Below are 13,503 nucleotides of genomic sequence, written 5' to 3' on the forward strand. Positions count from 1 at the left end.
TGGACTTTGACCTTGTTTCCTATAATTATAAAAGACAGGGTGTTGCTGGCATGCAGGGTGGCATGATGGTACTAAAAGTTTTCCATTAAAATCTTTTATTTTAAAATTTAGGGAAAAATAAAATGGCTTTCCATCATATCTTCTGTGTTGAGTTTCTGTTGTAAAATGATGTTGTCTTTTGGTAACTAGCTGTCAACAACCACCTACGGTGAGAAGGCAAGATACTTTTATTACCAGCACCTTATGATCACTTTGAGAAATACAGTCTAACAAGGACCACATTGGAAAAATAAACAAAAATGGAGCCTCCAAAATAATTGCTATGTTACCAAGCAGTCATGAGTCCTTTTAGGAATTAAAATTTAGCAACATAGGAATTAAAATTTTATAAACATTTTATTATATAAGAAGCTGTATATATGTAGCCCTGGATGGTGTGGCTTAGTGGATTGAGTGCCAGCCTGCGAACCAAAGGGTCACTGGTTCGATTCCCAGTCAGGACACATACCTGGGTTCCCCAGGAGGGCAGTGTATGAGAGGCAACCACACATTGATGTTTCTCTCCCTCTCTTTCTCCCTCCCTTCCCCTATCTCTAAAAATAAAAATAAATAAAATCTAAAAAAAAATTAGAAGAAGAAGCTGTATATATTTAGACAAATTATATATAGAAAGATGATAAAGCTTTTATATGTTTTTTAAATAGAATTCCTCAAGGGATATATTCCTAAAATGTCCCATGATAAGAAAACTTCTTGTTATTGCCCTTCAATTGCTTGAGGAAAAATTAGAAAGATCAAACCCAAAAATGAACTTAGGAAAGTTATGGTTTAATGTTAACTAAATAGCATCATTTAAGGTATTTACATGTCTTAAATATTACATGATATTGAGTTTGATATTCATATACACAAGCTGCTTTCTTATTTGCCAGACATACTTTAGGAACTCCTCCCACTGAAGTTTCTTTGTGAGATGTGCAGTTATGTTTGTGTGTGTACAGCTCATATCCAAATATTTACTGACTTTCTCAGTCTAAGAGTTCTTGCCTCATGCCTCCTTGGATACAGAAAATTCAGATACCATAGAGGGGAAAAATTTGGGTAAGTTTTACTTAACTATATCTTTCTTTTTCCTTCCAAGCTCCAGTGAAGGAAAAGTATGTAGTTGTAAATCATCATCGTCTAGAATTTCATGAAGAGAACCACTTTTAGGAAAGGACTTGACTGCACATATGATGTGTTAAGAAACTCCAGTTCCGCTATTTCTACAGAATGTTCAGGCACGAGCACACACATACACAGACACTCATTATAAAGCTTATAAAGCTTATGCTTCTTCTTCCCTCATGTCAGCCAAAGGCCCATGACTGGAAACATCCCCCAAAATGCTTAATAGCCAAGGAACCATTAGTACAAAACTCTGCATATACTAATTAAACGATTACAATTACCTCGCAGACCGAATTTGCACTATAATGGCTTACTCCATTAAAATGTATATGATGTATAATTGATGTATTTAGAATAGATCTTACTGTGCAATAAAAATTCTGCAGCTCTGTTTCTGTATGAGGCTGGTGGCAAAATCTGAACCACTACAGTATTAATGAAGCAGTGGAAGTAAAAAGGCTTCAGGACTTACAGGACATAGCTCTTGAGAAGTGGGCTTTGGAAAATGGGGCATCAAGAAGTTGCTTTTGTGCCTGGTGCTTAAGAGCTGCAGCATCATCTTTATGTTTGAACCTATGCCATCCATGTTCAACACAACTCAGTGTTCATATTTCGTTTCCACCCAGAGGGCCAGACACTGTCAGTTGTGTACTAAAAATGCTCTTACAAGCTGCTCCAATAAATCTGATTCTCTGTGAATTGAAGAAGGGGGGGAACTCCGTTCCGCTTAGGTGTGGCTGGCAAGGAGGGACACACTTGATCAAGCTTGCTCACTTGAAGTTTGCCCGTCCATATATACTTCTTTGCTTTGCTGTTCCCTTGTGAGTGCAAGAATTGTCTCTCAGTTCCTAGCCCTTCTCCCTCCTGGTCCCTTTCCCTAGGGTGACAGCAGAGAATGTCACATCCCAATTCTTCCCAAGAGCAGCAGTGTTTAAGAGTGGAAATGCCAAAGAGGATTTGAGGATTTCTGTAGAACTAAGCTGAATATCAAGTTCCTAAGTAAATGGTATCAACACTGTAGGGAAATGTGGAGAAAGAAAGAACAGCAAGATTCTGCACAGGTAAATTCTTCTAAACAGTGTGGCTACTGCTGTATAGAATCTAAACATGTAAACAAAACCCAGAAACTTCTACTTTTAAGGGGAAGAAACTTTGATCTTAGACATGGAAAAGAAAAAAAACCTTTCACCTTGCCCACCAAAGATGTGATGAGGTAAAAAGCCCCTTGGATCATCCTACCACAACCCAATGTTTCAGAAGTCATATCCACAGAAGAGAAGCATGGACGACAAAACACTGTAGGTATGACTGGCTTAGACAGTCCCACCTCCAAGTGGCTCCTATGACAGACAGCCCAAAATTTCCTCCAGGTGTAGCCAGTGGTAGACATAACTTCTAATCATAAAAACTGGTCCTCTCTGTTCCAAAATGGTACTCCCTAGCAAAAAAACACTTTTTAGGACCCAAGAACTTTTGTCCTGATAACTGAAAAAAAACTAGACTAATTCACAAGGTAGATTCTTTCAGCAGTATACCTGGTTTCAAGTATCTGAAGTGCTTCAAACCAAACTATGCTCCAGCTTGGCAGCAAAAGGGCTATCTGACATTGGGAAAGTTCCTTAACATTTCTGGATTTCAGTTTCTTAAAGTTTAAAGCAAAGGTGTTGGACAAGGTGGTCTCCAAAATCACTCTTTTTCTAAACAGTATTCGTTGATGACAAACCTAATTATGTATATTACATGAATGCAAGAGAAAGTACAAAATATGCTACATTTATTTAAAATGGGGAGGCAAATTCAATTTTACTAGTTACTATAAAGAACCCGAGTCGTTTTCCAAAGTTAAAAAGAAAAACCACAGAACAGGAGTTGACATGTATTAAAAACAAAAACAAACCCTTTGCACAGCCATTTTGTATCAGCAACTCCTGATTACTGGTGGTGGTTCATCTCCCAACCCCGAGTGAAAGTCTTTGTCTGATTGGTAAGTCTTTGTTCCCACAGTGTGATGTGAAGAGAAGCAAATAGCTGTAGGAGCAACTACATGTAACATACAGATTTAATTGCATTAAAAGGAAACAAAAGTACAGACAACTCATCGTCCAGCTTGATGTAAGAATCACCAGAGTCCCCAGTAGATATGCCTCCCAGGGTAGTAATAGGATTCCCAGCAAAGGAGTTTGCCTTAAACCCCATTACCGCATGAGCTCTCTTTTTCACCAAATTTGATCTCTCCTTTTCACTTTTAGAGCTGAAAGTTATACAAAAAGTCCACCCTCCAGCCAACGGCAGGCTCTCAGGTCTGTTCAGACATGTGCAGGATCAGGCAGGCGCTTATTCTATGCAAAGTTCCATCACTGAACACTTCTAATACTTGAGAAGTTCAGCGCTCCTGTAATTTACTCCCAGGGTTTACTCCCTAGTGCTGCCTCATGAGGCTATCCGGAATGTGCCTGCTCTCCTTTCCAAGTGACTGGGTCTTAAATAGCTTCTTAATTCTCATGTCTCTCTGTAACACTCCCTACTTCTCCTTACTCCCTTCTGCATTTTCTTTTTCCCCATTGCACTTAGCACCTAACATCCCATAATACTGTTCCATGAAGATAGGGATCTTTGTTGGATTTCCTCACTGCCACTTACCCAGTTTCTGGAAAAACACCTGGCATGTAACAGGTACTCAATAAATATCTTTGGAGTGAATTAATGAATGAATGGGCAAATTCTATGTGGAAACTAGAACAAATAAATACAAAAATGGAACCATTAAGATGTCTGCAAAACAGTTGACATGATTGGTTGTTCATTAACAGCTAATTGCCACATATGGCTCTTGTGTTTTTAAGTCAGGAATACAATTCTAAATCAACAAATCACTACAGCCTTGAAGTGGCTAATTAGAAGACAGAAGCTTCAGTCAGCAGCTCAGCATGGTTGACTTAGAGGTCGCAGAAGCCCTACCTGCCAGTCTGGGTTTCCTACCTCACCCTTGCAAATGCCACTCATCACATTACCCTTTCGGGGTGCTCTCCCCCTTCCAGAGCTCCTGGGTGCAGTCACCATGCACAGCCCTGTCTCCCTCATAGAGCTGTCGTCCATTAAAATATGCACGTGCAGAGGTACAGGGACCCTACAGAACTATAATGGAGCTGCTGCATAAATGTACAGGGTATGTTTATCAGTACTGTTCATACTCATTAACTTTTACTACTTTTAAAGTATAATAATTAACTCTTACTAGTAATCATAACATTTTTATTAAAATATATGTGCCAACTAGGCTGAAATAAATATTAAAGTATTTCAAATTTGTCATATTAACACATATGGCCAATAACAGGAAATAAGATATGAAGATAAGCTTTATCACATTAGGTATTCTAAGCTGTGTGTCACTATTAAAACAAAATTTAGGGTATATTTTGATAATTTTCAGTAGCTAATAATAGCTACCAGTTATTAAGCACTTATCCTATATCAGATAGGATAAGTGTTAAGCACCCTCAGCACATTTTCTCCTTTAATACTCAACTTGTTACAGAATGGACAGGGGAGCGGGGACAAGATACTGTTACCAAATGGAACCACCCTCCTGGGGTCCCTTCATATCAGGTTCACCTTGCCTGTCACCTTTAGCAATTGGGATTATGGCTCTCAGTGCCAGAGTTTGGTGAAAAGGAACTGTTTATTCAGAATTTATACAGATTTAGAGTAATGATTTAATGTCTTTGTTAAAATCTCACAGTCCCTTAAAACACCCACAAACACACAGTCCTTCCCCCGACCCCTTTGCCAGTCAGGCCAGTCAGGGGTACTGACTGGGCCTGAAAGGAAAAATAGAAGTCTGCGGCTCGGCTAGCTCCCAGTCCTTTCCAGTAATCTGTGCTTGGCTGGCAGGCTTCCCACAGTCCCCAGCACCATCAGTTGTGTCACCTGAATCTCCAGTTCTTAATCCAAAACCACGTGGCACCTTGGGCCCCCCAGCAAGAGTCCTTTCACGCCTTTCCTTCCCCCAATGTCTCTCCTGTGTTCTTCCCAAATGCTAAGAGAGCTCTGCATGGCTGCCATGTCTTACTTTCCTGCTTCCTAAGCCACCTGGTAAAGGCAGCCCCCTTTCCGCCCCCCTAAACCAAATGATTAGCCCCCAAAACCGCATGGTTAGACCCCACATGGCTTCCATGTCTGGGTTTTAAACCCCAGCATGAATCTTCCTCAGCAACCCCATTTCCAATTCCTCCCACAATCGGCTTACCCTGCCAGCACTCCCATATTTTTCCAGCCACAGTTAGTCCCAGCAGGTGTGGCCCCTGGCGTGGAGGGAACCATCTCCAAGCCCTCACAAAAGCTCTATAAGGAGGGGTGGGTTGCCTCCCAATTACATCATGGGCTGAAGTCACTCCCACCTCCCTAGGTCAAAGCAGGGCCACAGCTGCTTAGCATACCTATGAAGCTAGTCAGCTGTTATAAATATGTTAAATAACCATTTTTGCATATCATATGAAGTTGGCCTACTATTTTTTTAATATATTGATTATGCTATTACAGTTGTCCTATTTACCCCCCTTCACTCCACTCCATCCCGCCCACCCCCTCCCTCCCACATTCCCCCCCTATAGTTCATGTCCATGGGTCATACTTATAAGTTCTTTGGCTTCTACATTTCCTATAGTATTCGTACCCTCCCCCTGTCTATTTTCTACCTACCATTTATGCTACTTATTCTCTGTACCTTTCCCCCCTCTCCCCCTCCCACTCCCCTATTGATAACCCTCCATGTGATCTCCATTTCTGTGGTTCTGTTCCTGTTCTAGTTGTTTACTTAGTTTGCTTTTGTTTTTGTTTTAGGTGTGGTTGGTAATAACTCTGAGTTTGCTGTCATTTTTACTGTTCATATTTTGTATCTTCTTTTTCTTAGATAAATCCCTTTAACATTTCATATAATAAAGGCTTGGTGATGATGAACTCCTTTAACTTGAACTTATCTGAGAAGCACTTTATCTGCCCTTCCATTCTAAATGATAGCTTTGCTGGATACAGTAATCTTGGATGTAGGTCCTTGCCTTTCATGACTTTGAATACTTCTTTCCCGCCCCTTCTTGCCTGTAAGGTCTCTTTGAGAAGTCAGCTGACAGTCTTATGGGAACTCCTTTGTAGGTAACTGTGTCCTTTTCTCTTGCTGTTTCTAAGATTCTCTCCTGTTTAATCGTGGGTAATGTAATTATGATGTGCCTTGGTGTGTTCCTCCTTGGGTCCAGCTTCTTTGGGACTCTCTGAGCTTCCTGGACTTCCTGGAAGTCTGTTTCCTTTGCCAGACTGGGGAAGTTCTCCTTCATTATTTCTTCAAATAAGTTTTCAAGTTTTTGTTCTTCCTCTTCTCCTTCTGACACCCCTATAATTTGGATGCTGGAATGTTTAAAGCTGTCCTGGAGGTTCCTAAGCCTCTCCTCATTTTTCTGAATTCTTGTTTCTTCATTCGTTTCTGGTTGGATGTTTCTTTCTTCCTTCTGATCCACACCGTTGATTTGAGTTCCAGTTTCCTTCGCATCACTATTGGTTCCCTGTACATTTTCCTTTGTTTCTCTTAGCATAGCCTTCATTTTTTCATCTAATTTCCGACCAAATTCAACTACTTCTGTGAGCATCCTAATTACCAGTGTTTTGAACTGTGCATCTGATAGGGTGGCTATCTCTTCGTTGCTTAGCTGTATTATTTCTGGAGCTTTGATCTGTTCTTTCATTTGGGCCTCTTTTTTTTTTGTTTTGGCCCGCCTATTACATAAAGGGGCGGAACCTTAGGTGGTCACCAGGGCGGGGTAACGCTGGTGGCTGAGCTGTGATGCTGTACGTAAGGAGCGGGCGGAGAGGGAGCCATGGCGCTTGCTCCACTCTCTGCTGGATTTCAGTCACTCCCTCCGCTACCCACAATCAACCTGGGCCCCTCTAGTGCTGATTCCCGAGTGGGTGGACTTGCGTACGCTCTAGGCCCCCGTGAGTCTCTCCAACGAACTCTCCTGTGAGGCTGGAAGTTTCTCCCGCTGCCGCCTCAGCCCTCATGGGTGTTTTCAATCAGAGGTTTGAGGCTTTATTTCCCTGAGCTGGAGCCCTGGGTTGCGTGGTCTGTTTCCCTCCCCCGCTGTTCCTCCCGGTTTATCTATGCGCAAATGTGGGGCCACGGGGTCTGCTAGCAGTCGCACAGCCTGCCCCATTCATCCCACAATCCGCCATGTCTCTGGGTCCGGCCTCGTTGCTGCAAGCCCTGTCTGCCCTGGCTGCCCATCTCCTCCTCTCCCACTGGTCTGGATAAATGTTTCTTCTTTATCTCCTTGGTTGTCGGACTTCCGTGCGGTTCAATTTTCTGTCAGTTCTGGTTGGTTTTTGTTTTTAAATTGTTGTCCTTCTTTTGGTTGTGTGAGGAGGCACTGTGTGTCTACTACGCCTCCATCTTATGAAGTTGGCCAACTATTGATAGGCAAAATAACTCAATGGCCCTGCTTTATGTATCCCATCCCCCAATCCAGATTTGTGGGGGGAAATACCCTATATTTTTAAATTTTCTGGACACCCCAAGTTCTGGACCCCGTTTAAAATCCTCATTTGGGGAGCCCTGACTCTACCCCATTACAAACTCTGAAGTAGGTAAACGGGGAATAGCAAGGGCATCATCTGCCCAAGCTAAAACCACTAACTAGCCCAGCATCAAACCTGAGGGTCTCTCCACTTCCAAACTGCACTGGTGACCCTGCTGCATTCCAGCTGCTTTTCCTATTAACTGCTATGATTCTGAATCCAGTCCTCGAGTCACCAAAACATTTAATGAATACCAAGAACTGTGCATGCAAAGTAGAACATCTCATCTTGGCTTCTAAAGAAATTTAAACTGGTCAGACAAATACATAATGAGGACAATTTGTTTTTTTTTAAAGTCCAAGGCAACATAAACCTCTAGTAGTGTATAGCAAGCTGTGACCTGGTGTCAGCTTCAAGGACAGCTTCATGGAAGCAGATTTTAAGGTGGGTTCAGAGGGAGAGGACCCAGTCTTTCCCACAGTACAATCTAATTGCCACCTGTATTGGAATCATCTGGTCCAATACCTAGGACTTGGTTTTGACTTTTTCTAACAACAACAACAAAAAAGAATGAGAAACATCTCTAATCAAGGAAGGTTTTGCTAGGATTGTTTTTGAGCTGTTTGAAAAGAAGTAGAACAGCATGAAAGGAAACAGAAGGTGATTGTACAAGTTTAGTATAAGGTGAAGTATTAGTTATCTATTGTTATGTAACAAATTACCCCAATACTGTGGCTCTAAACAATAAACATTATCTCACAAGTTTCTATGGGTCAGGAAATCAGTAGCAGCTTTAGCTGGGCAGTTCTGGCCCATGGTCTCTAATGAGATTGCAGTGAAGATGTCAACTGGAGCTGCAGGTAGTTGAAAGCTTCACTGCGGCCAGAGGACCCACTTTCAGGTTGGCTCCCTCACACAGCTCTTTTTTGTCAGGCTCTTCAGGTAGCTGGCTTACCCCAGGGCAAGTGATGCAGAGAGTGAGTGAGGTGCATACTGCAGTGTCTTTTATGACCTAACCTGGGATGTAAGAGGCCATCATGGAATGGTCCACAGTATTCCACTGACCCCACAGTTCAGCCCTGCTCTGTATGGAAAAGACCACACACAGGTGTGGTCACCAGGAGGCAGCCTCTTTGGGGCTGTCTTAGAAGCTGTCTGCACCAGGCAGTAAGCACCTGAAGCAGACTGGGACACTAAAATGAGAAGACATAGAATTGCTTGGAGACCTGCTATAGGCATATTTGGTTTCTAAATGGCTGCAGCGAGTACAAGAGGAAGAAGTTAAATAACTCAGGTTTTGTACTCAGGAAGGAACACAGTTCAGTGGAAGGCACCAAGTTTAGTTTTATTTGTGCTGCTTGAGAGATTTAGTGGGATCTTTAAGAAAGGGGTCAGCTTTACAGAAAGATTTTCTCTAAAGGGCCAGGTAGTAAATATTTCAGGCTTGTGGACCTCCTACAGTTTCTGTCACCTACTCCTGTGTGGGGGGAGTAGGACGGGTTATTTACGGTCCTTTAAAAATGCAAAAAACATTTTTAGCTCACAGGCTGTAGTTCGCCAACTCCTGCCCTAAGCAAACTGTCCTATAAAAACAGAAAACACAAGCACAGAACCTAAGACTGGAAATCTAAATCATAACTGAGTACTCAATTTCTTAATCAATTGCCTCTTTTTTTTTTTTTTACTATTGATAGTTGACTCTTACTAGTGATTCTGCAAGTTTTAGAAAAACAGAACACACCCTCACTAAGAAGTATTTCCATCAGTGAAGCCCAGTAACCCTCCCTAGGTGAAGCTGGAAAAGCCCACCTTGGTGCAGCCTGTCACCTACCAGACCCAATAAGCAGAGACAGGGTCTAATTCTTGATGGGCGCTTTATTCAGATGGCCAGCAATCTGTGAAGACAGTGTGGGTTTGTACCCTAACAGACCACCCTACATTTCCTTTCAAGCCAGCTTTTTTATAACAGATCAAAGTGTGGTGAGGGATTCAGGGGAAATTAGATTTAAAAAACTGCAGTATTCTCAGCCTCGACAGTTAGCTGTGCCCCAGGGAGTTGTGCCCCAGGGAGTTGTCTCCCTGGGACACAGTGGCTCTAATACCACCTTCATTGCTTACAGTCTCTTGTGGAGAACAAAGGTCAATCACTGTGTTCTCCTGGAGTCAGGGTGGGCTTTACCTGAAGTTCCTGAAACAATAGCTTTTCACATGCATTAACTACTAGGCTTATAACTATTACCTGAAACTAAAACTTTCCAACTCTTGACTCCCCCATCATAGGGACTCTACTGCCCAGCGCTGGCCAGCGCCAGCAGTAAGCACCATGGACCAGAGCCACAGGCCCACGTGGAGGTGCTTCACAGCCCTCTCTGGTTCAACACTTTGAAGTGGTCATCAGTGTCTGTGTTTTACAGGTGAGGAAACAACAGTTAAGTGGTCACATGATCTGCCCAGGTTTACTCCTCATACCTACAATTGCCCGGTTCATTCTCCTTTGCTGCCAAAGTTACCAGAATAATCCTGCCTCTTCTTTAGATACCAAAATTGTAACAAAACTTATGAAAATCTGTTCTTAATGTGTTGAGCATTCACTGAGGCTCAGCCGTAAGTAGACATCTGGTAGTGAAGACTATTTGTCTTCACTGCTTCCACAGTCAGGGGTTATAGCTGCCACCTAACCAGAAGGTGCACATGGACACAGGCCCCAGAATGGTCTGATGGGGTCACAGCACTGGCTTGTCTGAAGAGTTCACACAGTAATTAACACATTCATTTATTCCTACCAAACACAAACACAGCCATATAACATGAAATGAAGGAAAGGCAGCAGAATTTTGGACTTATTTCTATGCTTTTGGCAAAGTAGTAAAACCTTAGGCCAGTAATACGACATTATCAAAATAACTAGTTTTTCTGATAGTCATATCTCCTCTAAAAAATTTAAACTGCTTGATTTGGTTAAAATATAAATAAGGAAAATTGTATCCCATTTCATGTTCAGATACTAAAATGAAATAGGTAAGGATGCTTTAGGATGGGGAGACCAAAAAGAAACCCAGAATTTATTTATAAAAAATTGTGTATTTATTCTTACATGTTTAAACTTTGGTCACTTTCAAAGTACTCTCCATCAGACCTTGGGACTGAACGCTCGCCTTCGTCCACAGCATCCTGCTTCTTTCTCTAGCAGCGGAACCAGCGGCTGGAAATTCACCATGTCTATTCTGAAACTGCATGCCAGAGAGATCTTCAACTCTCGTGGGAACCCCATTGTTAAGGTGGATCTCTTCACCTCAAAAGGTCTCTTCAGAGCTGCTGTGGCCAGTGGCGCCTCAACTGGTATTTACGAGGCTCTAGAGCTGCGGGACAATGACAAGACACGCTACTTGGGGAAGGGTGTCTCAAAGGTTGTTGAGCACATCAATAAAACTATTGCACCTGCCCTGATTGGCATGAAACTGAGCGTCGTGGAGCAGGAGAAGATCGACAAGCTGATGATAGAGATGGACGGAATGGAAAACAAATCTAAATTTGGTGCAAACGCCATTCTGAGAGTGTCCCTGGCCTTCTGTAAGACTGGGGCTGTTGAGAAGGGGGTGCCCCTGTACCGCCACATCGCTGACCTGGCTGGCAATGCTGAGGTCATCCTACCAGTTCTGGCTTTCAGTGTCATCAACGGTGGTTCCCATGCTGGTAACAAGCTGGCCATGCAGGAGTTCATGATCCTCCCCGTCAGCACTGCAAACTTCAAGGAAGCCATGCGCATGGGGGCGGAGGTTTACCACAACCTGAAGAACGTCATCAAGGAGAAATACGGGAAAGATGCCACCAACGTGGGGGATGAAGGTGGGTTTGCTCCCAACATCCTGGAAAATAAAGAAGCCCTAGAGCTGCTGAAGAATGCCATCAGCAAAGCTGGCTACACCAACAAAGTTGTCATTGGCATGGATGTAGCTGCCTCTGAGTTCTTCAGGGCAGGAAAGTATGACCTGGACTTCAAGTCACCCGATGACCCCAGCAGGTACATCAGCCCTGATGATCTGGCCAACCTGTATATGTCCTTCATCAAGGACTACCCAGTGGTGTCCATCGGAGACCCCTTTGACCAGGACGACTGGGGAGCATGGAGCAAGTTCACTGCCAGTGCAGGCATCCAAGTGGTGGGGGATGACCTCACGGTGACCAACCCAAAACGGATCGCCAAGGCCGTGAATGAGAAGTCGTGCAACTGCCTCCTGCTCAAAGTGAACCAGATTGGCTCTGTGACCAAGTCTCTGCAGGCGTGCAAGCTGGCCCAGTCCAATGGCTGGGGTGTCATGGTGTCCCATCACTCTGGGGAGACTGAGGATACCTTCATTGCCGACCTGGTGGTGGGGCTCTGCACTGGGCAGATCAAGACTGGTGCACCTTGTCGATCTGAGCACTTGGCCAAGTACAACCTCTAGAATTGAAGAGGAACTGGGCGGCAAGGCCAAGCTTGCCGGCAGGAACTTCAGAAACCCCCTCTCCAAGTAAGCTGTGGGCAGGCAAGCCCTGAGCCCTGCAGTCACTAGTCGGCTAAGTAGACCTCTGCTCCTGGCGTCTGCACAGGCAGCTCCAGGCCCCCACCAACCCTCGCAGGGGCCTCTGGTAGTCATCTGCCCTGCCCCTTCCTGTGGTGTTCTCACTGCTACCTTAGAACTGCTGCAAAGGCCAGGCTTGACCATCTGGAACCCTGGTAGAAACCCTAGTCCTGTAGTCACGTGATTGCCCAAATCATTGTTGTTCTCACCTCGCTTCTCAAGTGTCTGGAGCCAAGTGTATCTCTGTTGTAATCTCCGAGGTGCCCATGGGGAGATCCCCGGTGGTTCTGTGTACAGAATAAAGAGGCTTCGGTGTCCTATAGGAAAAAAAAAAAAAAGTACTTTCCATCAAAGTATTACCAAGACGTTTTTTCCACTGCTCAAAACAGTTTCTGAACTTGTCAATTTTGATACCTTTTAAGTGCTTCTGTTGTTTTTTTGTTTCACCTCTTCCACATCAGCAAATCGTTTCCCTTTACAGACTTTTTTCATTTGGGGAAACAAAAAAAAAAGTCACTTGGAGCGAGATCAGGTGAATAGGGAGGGTAGGGCGCGAGGGACATATCAGTTTTTGGTCAAAAACTGCTGAACACTCAGCACGGTATGGGTAGGTGCACTCCTAAATCACCATCATTGAAATGGGCAAACATGTTGAATCTTCAAAAAAAATTTCACTGAAGCCGAACACAGCCTCTCACAACAATGCCAGCTGGTACAATGATACAGATGGGCTCTTAAAACACCTAGTGGGGGAAGCCTGGACTACAAGGGGCCTGCCCTCCAGAAGATAATTCCAGGGGGCTTGGGGGGGGTCTCCCCTCATACATTACTTTCTATCTACATACCAAAAACCCACCTCCTAAATTACCTCAGTACTGTCCAGCCAGTGGCAGAGCACAAGGCACTCGATGGAAGCATCAGTGCCCCTCGGCCTGGTGAGCTCCACAGCCCAGACCTGGCAGGACCTCAGGGACTGATAGCCTGGAATCAGTAGAGTTAGAAAGCTCCCAAGGTCAAGATCACAGTCTACTGTTTAAAGCCACTGTGCCAGCCCTGTGAAACAGCATTTTTCTGAGAAAGCCTAGGGGAATATCCATGGCCTATGATCACAGCAAACTAGAAGATCAAAACCCACAAGGAACTTCTATATGAATGTTAGGTTATAGAGTATGAGGACACCATTCCCTGGTTCACTCCAATATTTTGG

General features: G+C 43.8%; 1 protein-coding gene across 1 annotated transcript; it reads left to right on the forward strand.

Annotated features, from left to right (window-relative positions):
* Window positions 1-10,855: 10,855 nt before the first annotated feature.
* LOC112322736 (alpha-enolase) lies at window positions 10,856-12,743 on the forward strand. The gene has a single exon (XM_045188020.3). The coding sequence runs from the start codon at window positions 10,950-10,952 to the stop codon at window positions 12,177-12,179; it is 1,230 nt and encodes a 409-aa protein (XP_045043955.2). The 5' UTR covers window positions 10,856-10,949; the 3' UTR covers window positions 12,180-12,743.
* Window positions 12,744-13,503: the final 760 nt, after the last annotated feature.

This window comes from Desmodus rotundus, chromosome 10 (genome assembly GCF_022682495.2).
Source record: "Desmodus rotundus isolate HL8 chromosome 10, HLdesRot8A.1, whole genome shotgun sequence".
In the NCBI taxonomy this organism is placed as follows: Eukaryota; Metazoa; Chordata; class Mammalia; order Chiroptera; family Phyllostomidae; genus Desmodus; species Desmodus rotundus.

Bases quoted from the DNA above. Each gene is read 5' to 3' on its own strand.
- LOC112322736 (XM_045188020.3), top strand. From the start codon at position 10,950: ATGTCTATTCTGAAACTGCATGCCAGAGAGATCTTCAACTCTCGTGGG.